The sequence below is a fragment of the Eretmochelys imbricata genome, chromosome 4 (genome assembly GCF_965152235.1).
Source record: "Eretmochelys imbricata isolate rEreImb1 chromosome 4, rEreImb1.hap1, whole genome shotgun sequence".
Taxonomy (NCBI): domain Eukaryota; kingdom Metazoa; phylum Chordata; order Testudines; family Cheloniidae; genus Eretmochelys; species Eretmochelys imbricata.
In genome coordinates this window covers 144,706,667-144,725,015 of record NC_135575.1, presented here as the reverse complement: position 1 = coordinate 144,725,015, position 18,349 = coordinate 144,706,667, and the positions used below count along the sequence as shown (strand labels likewise).

The 18,349-nt window shown below is 49.6% G+C and overlaps 1 protein-coding gene across 3 annotated transcripts in view; it reads left to right on the top strand.

Moving 5' to 3' along the window:
• The window catches only part of DCTN1 (dynactin subunit 1), a 148,171-nt gene that overhangs the window by 106,174 nt on the left and 23,648 nt on the right, over positions 1 to 18,349 (top strand). For all 3 annotated transcript variants that reach the window (XM_077816104.1, XM_077816105.1, XM_077816102.1), the window contains exons 5-9: positions 1,253 to 1,444; positions 4,652 to 4,849; positions 12,306 to 12,510; positions 15,477 to 15,555; positions 16,508 to 16,667. In XM_077816104.1, coding sequence (XP_077672230.1) covers positions 1,253 to 1,444; positions 4,652 to 4,849; positions 12,306 to 12,510; positions 15,477 to 15,555; positions 16,508 to 16,667 — 834 coding nt within the window. The remainder of the gene's footprint in view (positions 1 to 1,252; positions 1,445 to 4,651; positions 4,850 to 12,305; positions 12,511 to 15,476; positions 15,556 to 16,507; positions 16,668 to 18,349) is intronic.

Below are 18,349 nucleotides of genomic sequence, written 5' to 3'. Positions count from 1 at the left end.
AGGCCAGAGAACAGCTGCGTAGGCCCCATATCACAGTGTAGTGTCCATTGTTACCACGCCTGTGATGGTGTGTTGTAGGCTTGCTTCATTACTGAGCATGGCTCTTCTTGGGGAACCCTGCCCCTTCTAGATGAAGTCAGAATTTACCATGTATCATGGGAATACGTTTAAAAGGAAAACTACCAACTTCCATGTTGTGTCATAAAGTTGGAGACAAAGAACAGCATACAAAAGAGACCATTTGACTCTCCCAAGAAGCAGGAGTGAAATCTGCAAGGGTATGCTGAAGAAACAAGATTAAAATGGCAAATTAAAACAATTCAGACTTTAAAATTGAAAATCTCCAAGTACCCAGTAGCAGCTGTTTGCTAAATTCTGAATAATACGTTGAATTAAAGTTCAGAAAATGCAAATATGCAAATGCCATTTACAAATGGCTGGCTCTGGAGGCCTTTGGGGCACTCTTGCTTGAAGTTTATCAGAATTAGGTGTGTCCATCATTTGTTTATGTAAGAGAGTCTCCATCCAAAGCTATATTTGGCTGGACCCAGGCTAGGTGATTGGACACAGTTTTGCAGGTCCAAAGGCTGGTCTGTTTGTCACAAGTGTCGGGCTTTCTCTTCTACTGCCACCTCCCCCATAAGTGCCCCTCCATTATTTCTCTGTATAGCCTTTGTTAGATGCTAGCAAACTCCTTACTGCTGCTTCGTTTATTGTCACTCCTGGGATCTACCCCTCTCTAGTCCCCTAAAAATTCATAGATTTCAAGGTCAGCAGGAACCATTGTGATCATCTAGTCTGACCCCAGCAAAGCACAGGCCAGAGACCTGCCCCAAAATAATTCCTGGAGTGGAGCTTTTAGAAAAACAGCCAGTCTTGATTTTAAAGTGTCAGTGACAGAGAATTCACCACGACCCTCAGTAAATTGTTCCAAAGGTTAATTACTTTCACTGTTAAAGATGTACGCCATATTTCCACTCTAAGTTTGTCTAGCTTTGACTTCCAGCCATTGGATCATGTTAGACCTTCCTCTGCTCCCCTTATTCCTCCAGCACTGGGAGTCACAGGCCCTCAGCCATAATAATTGGTGATGGTGCTCTGTCCCAGGAAGGGCTTGTTTTAAGAATAACATGGAGGCAAAGTTCAAAGCGAGGCCCGAATGAAAGGTGGAGACAGTGGTGAGTGATGGCAGATCCCTCCCAAAGCAAGTGCTGTTCTGACTCTTTTCCCCCTTGACCATGTTGTTTTGCAGCCTACCCGGACTCCCAACTCTGCAGCATCCAGCGGTACAGCTGGGCCCTCTGGCTCCGCTTCCGCCTCAGGGGGCGAGATGAGTAGCAGTGAGCCCAGCACACCTGCTCAGACACCTCTGGCTGCGCCGGTCATTCCAACTCCTTCCCTGACCTCTCCGGTGGCACCTCCTTCAGCTCCTTCCCCCACGAAGGTAAAGGGGTAAAACAGGGCAATGTCCCAGGGGTGTGGAACCTTCACTTCAGCCGTGGCTGTCTGATTGCTCTACCCGAGTGGGGAGGGGGAGGAGAGTGCTCAAAGGCAAGGAGGCAAGAGAATAGGAAGCAGGCCGGGGGGCATGGCGGGGGAACCATTTATCAGCCCGCCCTATGCCATGCTCCAACAAAAACGGCCAGGGAGCGCTCTTGTGTTCCGTCTCCGTACAGCACTCGTGTGACTGCATCTGGAATATCCCAGTCGGTTGTGGGCACCACACTACCACAGACTGAAAGCAATACAGAGAAGACCTGCGAAAGCAACCTGGCGTTTTGAACGGATTGTCTTCTGAGATGCATATGTGTAGCATGGCTAAGAGCAGACCAAGGGCAGATGTGGGGTGAAACCCCAAGGCTGGAAAGGAGGTTCAGGATGGTGAGAATACCACTGCTTAGCTCAGCTCAGCACTCTACAAACATTAACCCTTCCAGCATATTTGTGAGACTGGAATATGGCTGTATCTCATTTTAGAGATGAGGAAACTGAGGCACAGAGATGAAGGTCACACAGATTGGAGCTGGGACTAGACCCCTGGCTCTCGACTCTGTCCCACGGCTTACACTCTAGGTCGCTTGTGTGGGGAAAGTCAAAAGGGTGTTTTGTTTTGCCTGACTATCCAGACTGATGATCTGACCTTGAGAGGGTGCTGGGCTGAGGAATATTCTCCCCCAGGGAAGGTGGAGAAGCCCCATTCTCTGGGATGGGACAAACTGCTAGGGAATATCCCGTGGGGAATAACCTGCCCTGGCCTTAGAGGTGGGCTGGGTGATTTAATGGGTGTTTGATGGCTGATAATTACTATCTAGGCCAATTTTGTTGTTTAAAATAGTTTTTCATTATTTCCCTCCTGCACCTTCTTAATTAGCTGAATTTCGAGCTTATGAAAGATTTAGGACAGGAGGGCAAAGAAGTAATAGCACAAGATGTGAAAAAGCATTTGAGGTTTTGTGTGAAGTTGTGAGCTGGAAAAAAGCACCACCTAGTGGAGGGAAAAGGCATTCCAGCCTCATCAGTTAAGGGTTCATCGTCCGTTACACCTGTGCCTGAAACCTGCTCACTTGCTAGCCCTGTTACTGATGCCCAAATCAACTGAGAACACAGAAGGAAAAGACTCTGGTATCTGACAACACTTAGTGCCTCATCAATTCCACTGGTTGCTCTGCAGAGCCCATCAGTTTGTGCTGTTTGTGTAGGTTTTTCACACAGCAGCCGGAGGGATAAATAAAAAGAAAATAAGAAAATGTGATTGTAAAACTCACTAGGTGTTGGTGGGGTGCTTGGGAGCAGGTGCAGAACCCCAAACGAGTTGCAGCTATTTAAAAAAATGGACTAGACTTCAAATGGATGGGGGACCCACATTTCCATCAAGAGCACGTGCCGGTCTCGTAGCTGCACGATGCGTAGCCAAGCAAAGAATCTTCTGAAACACCTGAAGGCATTTTCTGCCGTCAGCATGCTGAGCAGCACCCATTTGTTCACATCGGGCAGGTGACTGCTGCTCACTGAACATTGGTGCAGGGGGAGATCGTCTTTGTCTGCTCAGTCACCAAGGCCTTGCTGGGAGTTCCGCTTGGCTCTGTGATTCTCCCATCAGGAAAAGCCCAAGCATGGCTGCATAATGCCTTCCAGGCTTTGTGCTGCTTGAGGGATGTTCTTCCTTCCTGTGCAGGCAGCTCTCCAGTTACCGGGCAGATAGGTTTCCAGGGAACAACATGTTAGCCTTACACATGTTTTAGGGAGAGTCCAAGTCCCCTTGCAGCGTGAAGGGCTTCAGGAAGAGATGTTTCACCTCAAGAGGGTGGGACCCAACAGGGCTGCATTAGAAGCTTGCCAGGAACCTGGGGACTGTGCCTAATTCTCATGCACTGGAGTAGATTGCAGCCACCTTCAACTTTGGTGCGGAGGAGACACTTCAGGTCCCAGCATACACTGCTTCATCTTTGAGCAGCCTTTGCTCAGATCAAGATGGAGTGTTGCTTGCTGGCACCAGAATCCTCTGTGGGCTACACCTGTAAAAGGTAAGGCTGTCTTTGAACTGGGTTTTGAAACCCAACTGCTTCAGCCCAAATTCAGCCAGTGGCTCTTTGTCCTAACAGAGTCAAGTGACCTCCTGTTGATGCTAGTTACCTGGGTTATCTTTCAGTGGGAAAGGTCTCGCCTGCTTGTCTCTGGAGAGCCCACTGGTTAGCCTGAAAGAGGGCACTGCAGTCAGACACAATGGCTAGTTTGTGGTTCGCAGGGGAGACGCCTCTATGGCACTGTCATCTTGCTGAGAGATCAGGGCAGTGCTCCAGCCTTACCTGGGTGAAGAATCACACGTGTGCTGGATTTTGCACTGAGCCTTTCCTTCTAGAGATGAAAGTGTCCAGAGCCATGATTCCAAAACCTTCAGAATCCAACATACAGAATCTCTTAGCCATGCTTAACCCCCTTTGGTATAGTAACCGCCCCATCGTATCGGAGCAACTGATGGGGGAGAGATGGGAAAGGATTAGGGTGCCTTTGGCACTCAGTAGAGTAACCCCATGGCATCAACTAATAACTCTCCAGTTTACAGGGGGCACAGTTTGTGTGTGTCTGCAAGTTGTTAAACTTAATTTAAATAAGCCTTAAAGCATTAGCCGTTACACACGCTGTAATTTAAAATCACATAGCTTGTCACATTAGAACCCCAGTCCTGTTAGTGGAGACACTTTTTCCCTGCACGTGTCACTACTCTGACCCCTAGGGGCAGGAGAGGGGAATTGGGTGAGTTAATTTTGTACATTATTGATTTTCAGAAGGGCTGAGCACCCACAAATCCCCGTGAAGTCACTTGTAAGTGCAGGTGCGCAGCACCTTTGAAGGCCAGGCCATCTCTCAGCACATCGAGAAGCATTGAACCATGTTCTGTGGGTGAACTGAAACTCAATGAGATTAAAAAATTATACAGGCTTTGGAAATGGAAGAACATAGTGAATGAAATTATTCTAAGAGGCCTTTAATGCTGCTGCTATTGGAAAAGGGTTGACTGAATTCTGAGGACTGGGTCAGACTTAGAAGGTTTTGTTGCCTGTGCATTAAATTAGAGGTATTTGGGGAAATGCATTGTTACATGACATTTCTACTTCTCAGAGTAACCTCCCATTTCCCCCTGGCTGTGCAGGAGGAGGAGAACCTGCGTTCTCAAGTCAGAGACCTGGAGGAGAAGCTGGAGACTCTGAAGATGAAGCGAAATGAAGACAAAGCAAAGCTGAAAGAGCTGGAGAAATACAAGATCCAGTTGGAGCAGGTGCAGGAGTGGAAGAGCAAAATGCAGGAACAACAGGTTGACCTCCAGAAACGTCTAAAGGAGGCCAAAAAGGTGAGCATCTTCTTGGCGGGCATGTGGCAGCAGCCAGAGCGGTGCAGCTCACGTTAATGACACGTCAAGGGAACCAGTACATTCAAGGCTATTTAATTGTTGGAAATAAGATTGGGGAGTTCTTACTTTATTTTTTGATACATCCACTAGCATAAAAATATGAACTCCCCCAGATCCTGTCTTTTGAAGAAATGTGGGCCCTAAAGCAACCTGTGACCACAACATAGCAAACATTGGCTTATGTGCTGGCTTGAGAGTGCAAAAGCCAAATGGAAGTAAACTACACTCAGTGCTGAATTAATTTGTACAGGGCACTAAATATGTCTGGGTCCATTATCCTGGTGGCATCTTACTGTGGTTTATTTTGGCTTATTTTCTCCCCATATCTGAGGCAAGAGTTTTGTCATGGAGCCACACTGACCAGCTTTAGCCAAGCAGTGCTTCGTATAATGTGTCCCTTCTGCCAGTGGCCTCTGCAGATTCCCACTTTTGGCTTGTGATGGAAGCACCTTGACCCTGTGGGAATCTTCTGGAGAGAGTGGTGGCCATTAGGCCTCTCCTCTCTCCCTCCCATCCCGGAGGGGCCCAGGTGTTCCCCTTCTCTTCCTTCTAACCACAGAAAGTGCAGCGGTCTCCAGCCACACACAGTGTCCTCAGCGCGTTCCTCATCCTTTTCTTTCATCTGCCCTAGGGGGCAAATTTTGTTTGTAGTTAGTCAATCAGTCAGATTCCTTAAAGGAGGAGGAGAGGAGATGCAGTGGCCTGGGCTCCATCTGGACCTGTGGGTTGCCTGGCACACTCCTACTGAGGTGGGAGGCTCATGAGGCCTGTCAGCTGGGGCTGGCCCTGTGTGAGTCCATTGTCAGCTTTCTGCTCACCGTTGAAGTGACTGGCTCTGTTCAGGTTGATCTAGGAGGCCTGGCTGTGTGCTTAACGTGGCTTCTGAAGGATCTAGACCCAGCAGACAAGCACAGACCTAGGACAGCCAAGCATAGAGCCAGAGCTGAGGCTACCAAGCGAGGATCCCACACGTTGATTAGGGAGAGTCCCTTGTCTACTGCTTTTCTCTGTCACTGTGGCTCCAGATGTGCCCAGGTCAGTGGAGTCTGGTACTGCAGTTCCAACGCTATGATTTTTGGAGAGTGGCTTGCCATACGGATTCTGAGCCCGACCTAGTGGTATGAACAAACAGAGCCACTGTGGAAATCCTCACAGCACCGGCAAGAGGGAAACTCATTGCAAGCCTCTGATCAGATCCAGGATGCCGGAGCTGTTGGTTACAGGATCGCATTTTAATGTTGTGTTTCCTGTGTGGCCATGTTCAGATGAATGCACTCAGTGCGCTCTCTCTGGGAGAGGGTTTTCTTCTTCCAGTGCCCCTTCTATCAGACCCTAACCCTGAAAGCAAGGAGAGAGAGGCAGGTCCATTCTTACGATCACACGCCTTTGGCGGAGTTGTTAGTCGTGTAGGTCCCAGGATATTAGAGAGACCAGGTGGGTGAGGTAATAGCTTTTATTGGACCAACTTCTGTTTTCCAAGCTTGTCTCCCTGACCAGCAGAAGTTGGGTCAATAAAATATATTCGCTCACCCACCTTGTATATCACAAGTTTTAGCAGCCAGTGTATTTGGAGCTCCCCGGACTCCAGGTAGGACCTGATGAGTGAGTTTCTTTTTGGCTTCCAGCCATAGGCGCCAATTCTGTGGGTGCTCTGGGGCTGGAGCACCCACGGGGAAAAAATGATGGGTTCTGAGCACCCACCGGCAGCCCCCCCAACTCCCCCCAGTGCCTGCTGCCCACCGAAAGGCCACGCAGATCAGCACCTCCCGCCACCCCCCCACCCGCCACGAACAGCTGTTTCGCAGCAGGCAGGAGGCTGGGAGGGAGCGGGAGGTGCTGATCTGCGCGGCCTTTCGGCGGGGCAGAGGTGGGGTGGGGATGGGGTCTTGGGGGAAGGGGTGGAGTGGGGGCGGGGCCTGGATCAGAGCCAGGTCTCCTCGGACATCAGCACAGAGCAGCACGAACACATTTATTCAAAACTAAATCAAACAATAAGAGACTGAATCACATGTGACAAGTCACTTCGCTTAACACATGACTGAAAGGTCCTTGGATACTGCGGTGCTGAGGGCTGTACAAGAACCTTTATAGAACAGAGATTGTGTGGAGAACGTGGAGTGGGTGGATTGCCTGGAAGATGTTTTAATGAATCATAGAATATCAGGATTGGAAGGGACCTCAGGAGGTCATCTAGTCCAACCCTCTGCTCAAAGCAGGACCAATCCCCAATTAAATCATCCCAGCCAGGGTTTTGTCAAGCCTGACCTTAAAAACTTCTAAGGAAGGAGATTCTGCCACCTCCCTAGGTAACGCATTCCAGTGTTTCACCACCCTCCTAGTGAAAAAGTTTTTCCTAATATCCAACCTAAACCTCCCCCACTGCAACTTGAGACCATTACTCCTTGTCCTGTCTTCTTCTACCACTGAGAATAGTCTAGAACTATCCTCTCTGGAACCACCTCTCAGGTAGTTGAAAGCAGCTATCAAATCCCCCTTCATTCTTCTCTTCTGCAGACTAAACAATCCCAGTTCCCTCAGCCTCTCCTCATAAGTCATGTGTTCCAGACCCCTAATCATTTTTGTTGCCCTTCGCTGGACTCTCTCCAATTTATCCACATCCTTCTTGTAGTGTGGGGCCCAAAACTGGACACAGTACTCCAGATGAGGCCTCACCAATGTCGAATAGAGGGGAACGATCACGTCCCTCGATCTGCTGGCTATGCCCCTACTTATACATCCCAAAATGCCATTGGCCTTCTTGGCAACAAGGGCACACTGCTGACTCATATCCAACTTCTCGTCCACTGTCACCCCTGGGTCCTTTTCCGCAGAACTGCTGCCTAGCCATTCGGTCCCTAGTCTGTAGCGGTGCATTGGATTCTTCCGTCCTAAGTGCAGGACCCTGCACTTATCCTTATTGAACCTCATCAGATTTCTTTTGGCCCAATCCTCCAATTTGTCTAGGTCCCTCTGTATCCTATCCCTGCCCTCCAGCGTATCTACCACTCCTCCCAGTTTAGTATCATCCGCAAATTTGCTGAGAGTGCAATCCACACCATCCTCCAGATCATTTATGAAGATATTGAACAAAACCGGCCCCAGGACCGACCCCTGGGGCACTCCACTTGACACCGGCTGCCAACTAGGCATGGAGCCATTGATCACTACCCGTTGAGCCCGACAATCTAGCCAACTTTCTACCCACCTTATAGTGCATTCATCCAGCCCATACTTCTTTAACTTGCTGACAAGAATACTGTGGGAGACCGTGTCAAAAGCTTTGCTAAAGTCAAGAAACAATACATCCACTGCTTTCCCTTCATCCACAGAACCAGTAATCTCATTATAGAAGGCGATTAGATTAGTCAGGCATGACCTTCCCTTGGTGAATCCATGCTGACTGTTCCTGATCACTTTCCTCTCATGTAAGTGCTTCAGGATTGATTCTTTGAGGACCTGCTCCATGATTTTTCCAGGGACTGAGGTGAGGCTGACTGGCCTGTAGTTCCCAGGATCCTCCTTCTTCCCTTTTTTAAAGATTGGCACTACATTAGCCTTTTTCCAGTCATCCGGGACTTCCCCCGTTCGCCACGAGTTTTCAAAGATAATGGCCAATGGCTCTGCAATCACAGCCGCCAATTCCTTTAGCACTCTCGGATGCAACGCGTCCGGCCCCATGGACTTTTGCACGTCCAGCTTTTCTAAATAGTCCCTAACCACCTCTTTCTTCACAGAAGGCTGGCCATCTATTCCCCATGTTGTGATGCCCAGCGCAGCAGTCTGGGAGCTGACCTTGGTCGTGAAGACAGAGGCAAAAAAAGCATTGAGTACATTAGCTTTCTCCACATCCTCTGTCACTAGGTTGCCTCCCTCATTCATTAAGGGGCCCACACTTTCCTTGGCTTTCTTCTTGTTGCTAACATACCTGAAGAAACCCTTCTTGTTACTCTTGACATCTCTCGCTAGCTGCAGCTCCAGGTGCGATTTGGCCCTCCTGATTTCATTCCTACATGCCCGAGCAATATTTTTATACTCTTCCCTCGTCATATGTCCAACCTTCCACTTCTTGTAAGCTTCTTTTTTATGCTTAAGATCCGCTAGGATTTCACTGTTAAGCCAAGCTGGTCGCCTGCCATATTTACTATTCTTTCGACACATCGGGATGGTTTGTCCCTGTAACCTCAACAGGGGTTCCTTGAAATACAGCCAGCTCTCCTGGACTCCTTTCCCCTTCATGTTAGTCCCCCAGGGGATCCTACCCATCCGTTCCCTGAGGGAGTCAAAGTCTGCTTTCCTGAAGTCCAGGGTCCGTATCCTGCTGCTTACCTTTCTTCCCTGTGTCAGGATCCTGAACTCAACCAACTCATGGTCACTGCCTCCCAGATTCCCATCCACTCTTGCTTCCCCTACTAATTCTTCCCGGTTTGTGAGTGGCAAGTCCGGAAGAGCTCTGCCCCTAGTTGGTTCCTCCAGCACTTGCACCAGGAAATTGTCCCCTTCACTTTCCAAAAACTTCCTGGATTGTCTGTGCACCGCTGTATTGCTCTCCCAGCAGATATCAGGGTGATTGAAGTCTCCCATGAGAACCAGGGCGTGCGATCTAGTAGCTTCTGCGAGCTGCCGGAAGAAAGCCTCGTCCACCTCATCCCCCTGGTCCAGTGGTCTATAGCAGACTCCCACCACTACATCACTCTTGTTGCTCACACTTCTAAACTTAATCCAGAGACACTCAGGTTTTTCTGCAGTTTCGTACCGGAGCTCTGAGCAGTCATACTGCTCCCCTACATACAGTGCAACTCCCCCACCTTTTCTGCCCTGCCTGTCCTTCCTGAACAGTTTATAACCATCCATGACAGTACTCCAGTCATGTGAGTTATCCCACCAAGTCCCTGTTATTCCAATCATGTCATAATTCCTTGACATCACCAGGACCTCCAGTTCTCCCTGCTTGTTTCCAAGGCTTTGTGCATTCGTATATAAGCACTTGAGATAACCTGCTGATCGCCCCTCATTCTCAGTATGAGGCAGGAGCCCTCCCCTCACAGACATTCCTGCCTGTGCTTCCTCCCGGTATCCCGCTTTCCCACTTACCTCAGGGCTTTGGTCTCCTTCCCCCGGTGAACCTAGTTTAAAGCCTCCTCACTAGGTTAGCCAGCCTGCTCGCAAAGATGCTCTTCCCTCTCTTCGTAAGGGGGAGCCCGTCTCTGCCCAGCACTCCTCCTTCATGGAAGACCATCCTATGGTCAAAGAATCCAAAGCCTTCTCTCCGACACCACCTGCGTAGCCATTCGTTGACTTCCACGATTCGACGGCCCCTACCCAGGCCTTTTCCTTCCACGGGGAGGATGGACGAGAACACCATTTGCGCCTCAAACTCCTTTATCCTTCTTCCCAGAGCCACGTAGTCCGCAGTGATCTGCTCAAGGTCATTCTTGGCAGTATCATTGGTGCCCACGTGGAGAAGCAGGAAGAGGTAGCGATCCGAGGGCTTGATGAGTCTCGGCAGTCTCTCCGTCACATCGCGAATCTTTGCCCCCGGCAAGCAGCAGACTTCTCGGTTTTCCCGGTCAGGGCAGCAGATAGATGACTCAGTCCCCTGGAGGAGAGAGTCCCCGACCACCACCACCCGCCTCCTTCTCTTGGAAGTGGCGGTCGTGGAACCCCCCATCTCAGGACAGTGCATCTCATGCCTTCCAACCGGCGGAGTCTCCTTCTGCTTTCTCCCCCCAGACATATCAACTGGTCCACTCTCCGCAATGGTACCTGTGGAGAGAACATGAAAGCGGTTAGTTACCTGTGTCCGCGTTGCTGGAACCCGGACATTCCCCCTTCTTCTTCTGGAGGTCACATGTTGCCAAGCTTCTTCACTGGCCTCTTGTCTCCGCTGTGCAACCTGCTCTAAATCTTTAGAGCTTTGTGCCCGTAGAAGCATAGCATGTAGAATGCTTTGTGTATTGTGACTTGTGGTGTGCTTAGGTGCCTTGCAATAGGCCCTTTTCTAAATAACCTTTCATCACAGCCAGAGCATTATCCGCCAGTGCTCTTCAATGCCTGCTTTCCCAGCAATCTGGCTTGAGGAGGTAAATTGCTATTGTTAGATCTAAATTCTGCATTGAAAGACACGAACATAAAAGGGAAGCTTAGAACCTAACACAGCAGCCAAACTGCTCAGTACTGTCTGTTGGTGTTATCCAACGGAAATGGACCCACAGCTGTTTGTTTTATTAGTGGAGATGATCCGAGATCACTACTCCATTTTAACAGACTAGGCTAAATGCTGTTACTACAAAGAAACGTATAAAATATACTTGATGTGTGTCCGTACTGAAAATGCAGCCCGTGAGCCGGTGCCATGGCTTGGCGCATTCCGTGAGTTACACAAACAGACCAGCTCATCATCCTTGTGTGTGTTTAACACACCTGCCTTTTGTCAGGTTAACACCTTGGTTAGATTTTAGTGATCCCCAGTTAGGGTCTGGGGAACCTCTCTTAATGAAAATGAAACAGTTGTGTCCTCTGGCATGTAATACTTCATAATGTAACCTGCTGGTACCTCCCATCCTGGTTACCAAAGCAGTCAGGAATTCATCATGCAAAGGTTAAATCTGAGGGCAAGTCTCGACTACAAAATTAAGTCGACCTAAGTTACATGGATATACAGCCACCACAGTCATTGAATCGGTTTTACACATCACACTATGCTCCTCATGTCAGCCGTGAGAGTCCTTGCCAGGAGCACTTACACCCATTTAACTGCCAGTGTGGGGCATTGTGGGATGGTTTCTGAAAGGCAGCCACGGTCGATGTAAGTAGCACACTGTCTGCACTGACAACGTGTCAACCTAACTACATCGCCTTCACCTCCGCAAGAGGTGTAGCACTTGAGTTATTAAGTCAATTGTGGTGACTTACGGCAGTGGGAGAGACAGTTCAGTGTAGACACAGTTCGAAGTAAGCTGCCTTACGTGGCCCTTACTCGAACTCTGTAGGGTAGACCAGGCCTGAGTCCGGCAGCATTACCGGACCTGCTTCTGTCTTATTGTTCCCAAGTGGGGTGGGAGGAACCCAGGCCACTCAGGCCCTGTGCCACTGGTCCAGGGTGGAGATGGGAGGGGTTGGAAGTGCAGTTGCTGGGCGAGCGGGGAAGAGGTGCTGAGGTGGAACAGAAATAAGACCGTTTTCGTGGCTGTGGCCTTTTCCCCTGCTAGCCTGGTAAGCATTTACTAACTGGGATTTGACTGCATGCAGTCCCCCTCCAGGAACGCTGTCACAGCCAGGATTAGCTGAGCCCCACAGCTGGGTAATGGTTCCTGTTAATGACCGAGTCTGAGGAGCGCCCCAGTCCCATCAGGCTTCCTTCGCAAGGTGTCCTCATCCTGTTTCTGCCTGACTGCAGGAAGCCAAAGATGCATTGGAAGCCAAGGAGCATTACATGGAGGAGATGGCTGATACGGCTGATGCTATCGAGATGGCAACTCTGGACAAGGAGATGGCGGAAGAGCGAGCCGAATCCCTGCAGCAGGAGGTGGATTCCCTGAAAGAGAAGGTGGAATATCTCACAATGGACCTGGAAATCCTGAAACATGAGATAGAAGAGAAAGGTGAGAGGTGTGGGGACCACCCATTGTGAAACGGTCTTGCAGGTGTGTGTGGGGGGTCCCATCTTAATGCAAACATGGGTTGGGGAGTAAATCTACATGTTGGGGAGATCCCATTGTTGTGATGAGTGCAGCATAAATACCAAGCTACGCTGATACATCCTGCACCCGTTGGTGTCAGTGGGAACCTTGTCATTGAGGAGTTAATTGTCATTGATGAAATAAACAGTAATAAGTCACTAGGACCAGATGGGATTCACCCAAGAGTTTAAAAAAAAAAGGGGGGAGGCTCCAGAGGCAATCCCGTCACTTAGAGCCCGGTGAGCCTAACTTCAGTACCGGACAAATTGTTGATTCTCTTCTTTACTAGAGTTTCAACCAGACGCAGAGATGAACATGATTTGTTGGGGAAAAGTCACCATGGTTTTTGTAAAGGGAACTCCTGGCTCTCCAATCTAGTAGAATTCTTTGAGGGGGTCAGCAAACGTGGACAAGGGGGATCCCGTGAATAGTGTACAAGGAATTTCAGAAAGCCTTTGACAAGATCCCTCACAAAAGGCTCTTAAGCAAAGGAGGCAACCATGGGACAAGGGGGAAGGTCCTCTCATGGATCAGTAACTGGTTAAAAGAGAGGAAACAACAGGTAGGAATCGATTGTCAGTTTTCACAGTGGAGAGAGGTAAATGGCGGGACTCCACAAGGATCTGTGCTGGGACCAAGGTCATACAACGTATTCGTAAGTAAACTGGTGAAAGGGGTGAAAACAGGTGGCAAAGTCTGCAGATGATTCAAGGTAACTGAATACAGTTAAGTCCCGAGTTGACTGCGAGGAGCCACAAAGGGGTCTCACACAACTGGGTGACTGGGCAACAAAATGGCAGATGAAATTCCATGTTGATACATGCAAAGTAATGCACATTGGAAAACATCCCAACTATCCATTGAAAACGGTGGGGTCTAAATGAGCTGTTACCACTCAAGCAAGGGATCTTGGAGTCCTCGTGGATAGGTCTGTGGATACATCTGCTCCGTGTGCAGCGGCACAGAATGTTAGGAGCCATTTGGGAAAGGGTAGATAATGGACAGAATGCCACGGTGTAAATCCTTGGGGCACCCACATCTGGAGCACTGCCTGCAGTTCTAGTTGCCCCACCTCCAAAAGGTATATTGGAACTGGAAAAAGTACAGAAAAGGGCAACCAAAATGATGAGGGGTCTGGAACAGCTTCCATATTAGCAGAGATTAAAAAAACTGGGACTGTTCGTCTTAGAAAAGAGACGACTAAAGGTGGATCTGCTTGAGGTCTGTAAAATCCTGACTGGTGTGGAGTGTTGTTTACCTCTTCACATTACACAAGAAGCAGGGGTCACCCAATTAAATTACTAGGCAGCAGGTTTAACACAAACAAAAGGAAGTATTTCTTCACACAACGCATGGTCAACCTGTGGAACTCCTTACCAGAGGATGTTGTGAAGGCCAAGACTATAACGGTTCAAAAAAGAACTAGATAAGTTCCTGGAGGATGGTCCATCAGTGGCTATTAGCCAAGATGGTCAAGGAGGCAGCCCCGTGCTCTGGGTGTCCCTAAACCTCTTTGACTGCCAGAAGCTGGAATGGGCACCGGGATGAATCACTTGATGATTCCCTGGTCTGTTCATTCCCTCTGGGGCACTGGGCATTGGCCACTGTCAGAAGACAGGATACTGGGCTAGGTGGACCTTTGGTCTGATCCAGTATGGCCATTCTGATGTTAGGATTTGCCCTTGTGGGATTGCTGTGATAACTCCTTAGACATCCAGCTAAATGCTTTCAGTCTTTTGCATGCAGTCCGATTACTTGGCTTCGCAGCGCTGGCCAGTAGGAAGTGGTAGGACCCTTATTCACAGACGGGTCAGTAGGAAGAAGCGTCAGCAACTCGCCATGTCCCATTATCTCTGAGTTTGCGTAGGAGTCTGGCTGCCGGGATACAGGCCTCTGACTAGGGAACCTAGGGGCTAAGGTTAAAACAGCCATTTCAGCTCTCATTGCCCCTTGCCCAGACAGGGGATGCTTGCTCCTGGGAGCATCTCTGGGACGAGCTGTTTGTGCTATAGTGCACAGGGTCTGCTCATTTTGCTGATTTCAGACCAGCTGCTCAGATCCTCTATAGACAGAACATTGAAACCAAAACACAGGACAATCTCACATATTTTGTCCTTGTTTTGATTCCCTAATGGGCTTTCTAGCCAAGGCAGACTTTAAAAATACAGACAAGGAAGTGAGCAGCCATTGAATATCGACCGCATGAGCCGCGTTCCTTGCCAGAGGGCCTGCAGAATGGTCATCTGAGAGCCCCAGGACTCTGCTCAGCTGGACAGAATCTGCATCTGCCAAAGGAGCAGTAGATTGAGGAGACAGCAGATGGATGCACTGAGTGGGGCTGCAATGGGGGGACTGGGGGAGATGGATAGATTGAAGGGGATGTGGGATCTTCGGTGGGGCGGATGGAGGAGGAGAATGGGGGGGGCGGTGGCTACTGGGATCACATTGGCTGTCACGCTAGCTACAGCCAGGTAAGTACATAGACCCCGAGGGTTAGAAAGGACCACAGGCACCATCTAATCTAACCCCTAGAGTACAGCTCTGCTTCAGGCACCTCCGGCCTGACCTGCAGCACCAGCAGTTCTAGCCAGGCCGCCCCCTGAGCTGAGATTGCAGATTGTGCCGTGGCATGCAGTAGTTCTTAGTTCGAGTCCCTGGCCACTAATCGACTTACCTGAGCTTGCCATCCTTGTATCACTTGTGCCATATGCTAGATTCGAGGGCCGCTCTGCTGAGGAGGCAATAGGCTGGTGGGTTAACCCCCTGTGTGTTATCCTCCCCACTCCCAGGTTTAAAACCTTAGTTGCTTTTAAGAGAACTGCTTCTGGATAACAGCTGATTTTCCTGAGCATGCTGGGTATCGTCTCTCTGCTTCTCCCTTTCTCCAGGCTCGGATGGGGCTGCATCCAGCTACCAGGTCAAACAGCTAGAAGAGCAAAACGCGAGGCTCAAGGAAGCTCTTGTCAGGTATAACACTCCCTCCCTATTAAATCTCCTCCTCCGTGATCTCACCTCTGCAGATCTTCACTGCAAGCTCCATTCCCTGCCACCTGGCAACAAAACCTGCCTCAAAGCAGTGAGCCATGGACCTCTGTTCTCGAGCCAGAGTATTAACCCCCTAGTCCCACACAGATACACCCTTCCAAATGACCCTCAGTTCCTTTCTAACTCTGGGCACATCTTTTAAACCTCAGAGAAGTAGGAAGTGGGGTAGGTCACTGTGGGTCTGCTGAGGTTATACATGCAGAGAACGTGAGAAGCAACCACTCTGCTTTCCTCTGATACTCTCGCTATGAGCACACTACTTAAATACTGTAGCTGGTTGATAATGTGTGTGTTTGCTGCTGTGACCAGATTGGGATGACTTCTGGCAGTGTCCTGCACACCTCCTGGTCAGGTGTCTACTGAACTGCTTTGCATTGTGAAATGGATGTTGCATCTCTCTGTAGTGTCCTAGGAGAAAGCCTCCCCTGCATGGTTCCACCAATGTACCTGTTATGGTCTTCTTTGACTAGCCTCTTCAGGTCACAGCCCGAGAGTCTGATCTGCCGTGTTCCCATGAAGAGTTAAGTTGCAAGCCATATCCAGGGGCTGAAACATCTCTGTTCTGAGCGAATGTGCACTGATGGCTGCAAAGCTGTCCTGTTTGAGAGTCCCATTACCACGGAATGGAAATCTGAGCCTGCTTGGAGTAAATGAGTTCCCTCTGCACTCAGCATGGCTGCCCTAGTATCTCAGCAATGGGACTGCACGCTGTCCTGCTGGTCACTGCTAGTGAAAGGACAGGAATAGCCCAGCTGACTCGGAACGGCTGCAAACACCTGAGGAAGGCTGTGATGGCAAGGACAGGGAATGGCTGCTGTGATCACAGTCCCTGGGTCCCTTCCCGTTTGCTCTGAGTGTGTTTGCTCTGTTTCAGGATGCGGGATCTGTCTGCATCAGAGAAGCAGGAGCACGTGAAGCTTCAGAAACACATGGAGAAGAAGAATTCAGAGCTGGAGAGCTTGCGTCAGCAGAAGGAAAAGCTGCAGGAGGAGGTGAAGCAGGCAGAGAGAACCATTGATGAGTTGAAAGAGCAGGTGAGTCAGCCCGAAAGTGCTTTTGGGCTTCAAAGAGGGTCAGGAAACTACTGCCAGGCAAATTGGTGTCTCCTGTGAACTGTTGGGTGTGGGGCTCTCGCTTATAAACCACACACTTTGAGCAGCACTCTTTGCTGCTGCAACATCCCAGGAGGCAGGGGGTGTCCCGAGGGTCCTGCTGTGGAGTCTGCCCTCCCTCCTCCAGCACTGGAGCTGTGCCGCACTCCGAGTTCATGCTTGGTTGCAGGCTGGCTTCCTTAAATGTAAGAGACGCTTGGCACCTGGTGTCTTAGAAACCTTTCCAGAGGAGGTTCTAACTGATGTCTCCTTACCTCTGGAATTCGGTGCCACCTAAACGTTTGTCTTAGTGCGGCGCGGTCAGGAGGACGGGCGAGTCACATCCAGGCAGGGGGTTCTAGTGACGTTGTGGGGCCCCCTGGGCAAGGTTCCTTATTACGGGCTTCCTAGAGGCAGGCAGCGAATGTCTGCTGTGGAAGAAGCAGGCCACACAGTACGGGAGCTCTAGCATGATCCTGGCTCGGGACGAGAGCAGTAATTATCACTGGCACCACTTGATAATATGCAAAGGGAGAGAAATAACGAATCCTGTTTGTTCAGATGTAAAGAGAGTGAGCTCCCATTCTGCCTCTGATAAATCTGACCCATAACCTTGTCCTGGGCTTCGGTGCAGAGCACAGAGGGCTTTGGAAAAGTTGGGCTCAGGTCTGGCAAAGCAGTAGAAGACAGATTTCTTTGAGGTATTTTAAACTGACTGGAGGTTGCATAAAAGTACATTAGGGACTCGTGTCCCAGGTTCTGTGGCCACAGTGGCTGTGAGAATTGAAGCCAAGTGTCTCTTCCCATCTCCTCACCCTGCTGGAACATAGTGTTCCTCTAGAGCAGTGGTGGGCAACCTGCGGCCCACGGGCCACATGCAGCCCGTCAGGGTAATCCACTGGTGCGCCACAAGACAGTTGACTGTCTGCAGGCACAGCCGCCCGCAGCTCCCAGTGGCCGCGGTTCACCGTTCTCGGCCAATGGGAGCTGCGGGAAGCAGCGCGGGCCACCGGGACTGGGTGACTGGACAATAAAATGGCAGATGAAATTAAATGTTGATAAATGCAAAGTAATGTACATTGGAAAACATAATCCCAACTACACATACATAGTGATGGGGTCTAAATGAGATGTTACCAGCCAAGAAAGAGATCTTGGGGTCACTGGATAGTTCTCTGAAAACATCCGCTCAATGTGCGGCAGCAGTCAAAAAAGCGAACAATGTTAGGAGTGATTAGGAAAGGCATAGATAATAAGACAGAATATATCAGCCATGGTATGCGCACATCATGAATCCTGCATGCAGTTCTGATCGCCCCATCTCAAAACAGCTATTTTGGAATTAGAAATAGTACAGAGAAGGGCAACCAAAATGCTGAGGGGTATGAAACGGCTTCCATACAAGGAGAAATTAGAAAGGCTGGGACTGTTCAGCTTGGAAAAGAGACAACAGAGGGACGGGATAGGACAGAGGTCTATAAAATCATGAATGTGGACAGGGACGTGTTATTTACCCCTTCACATAACACAAGAACCAGGGGTCACCCAATGAATTGAATAGGCAGCGGGTTTAAAGCAAATAAAAGGAAGTATTTCTTCACACAACGCACAGTCAACCTGTGGAA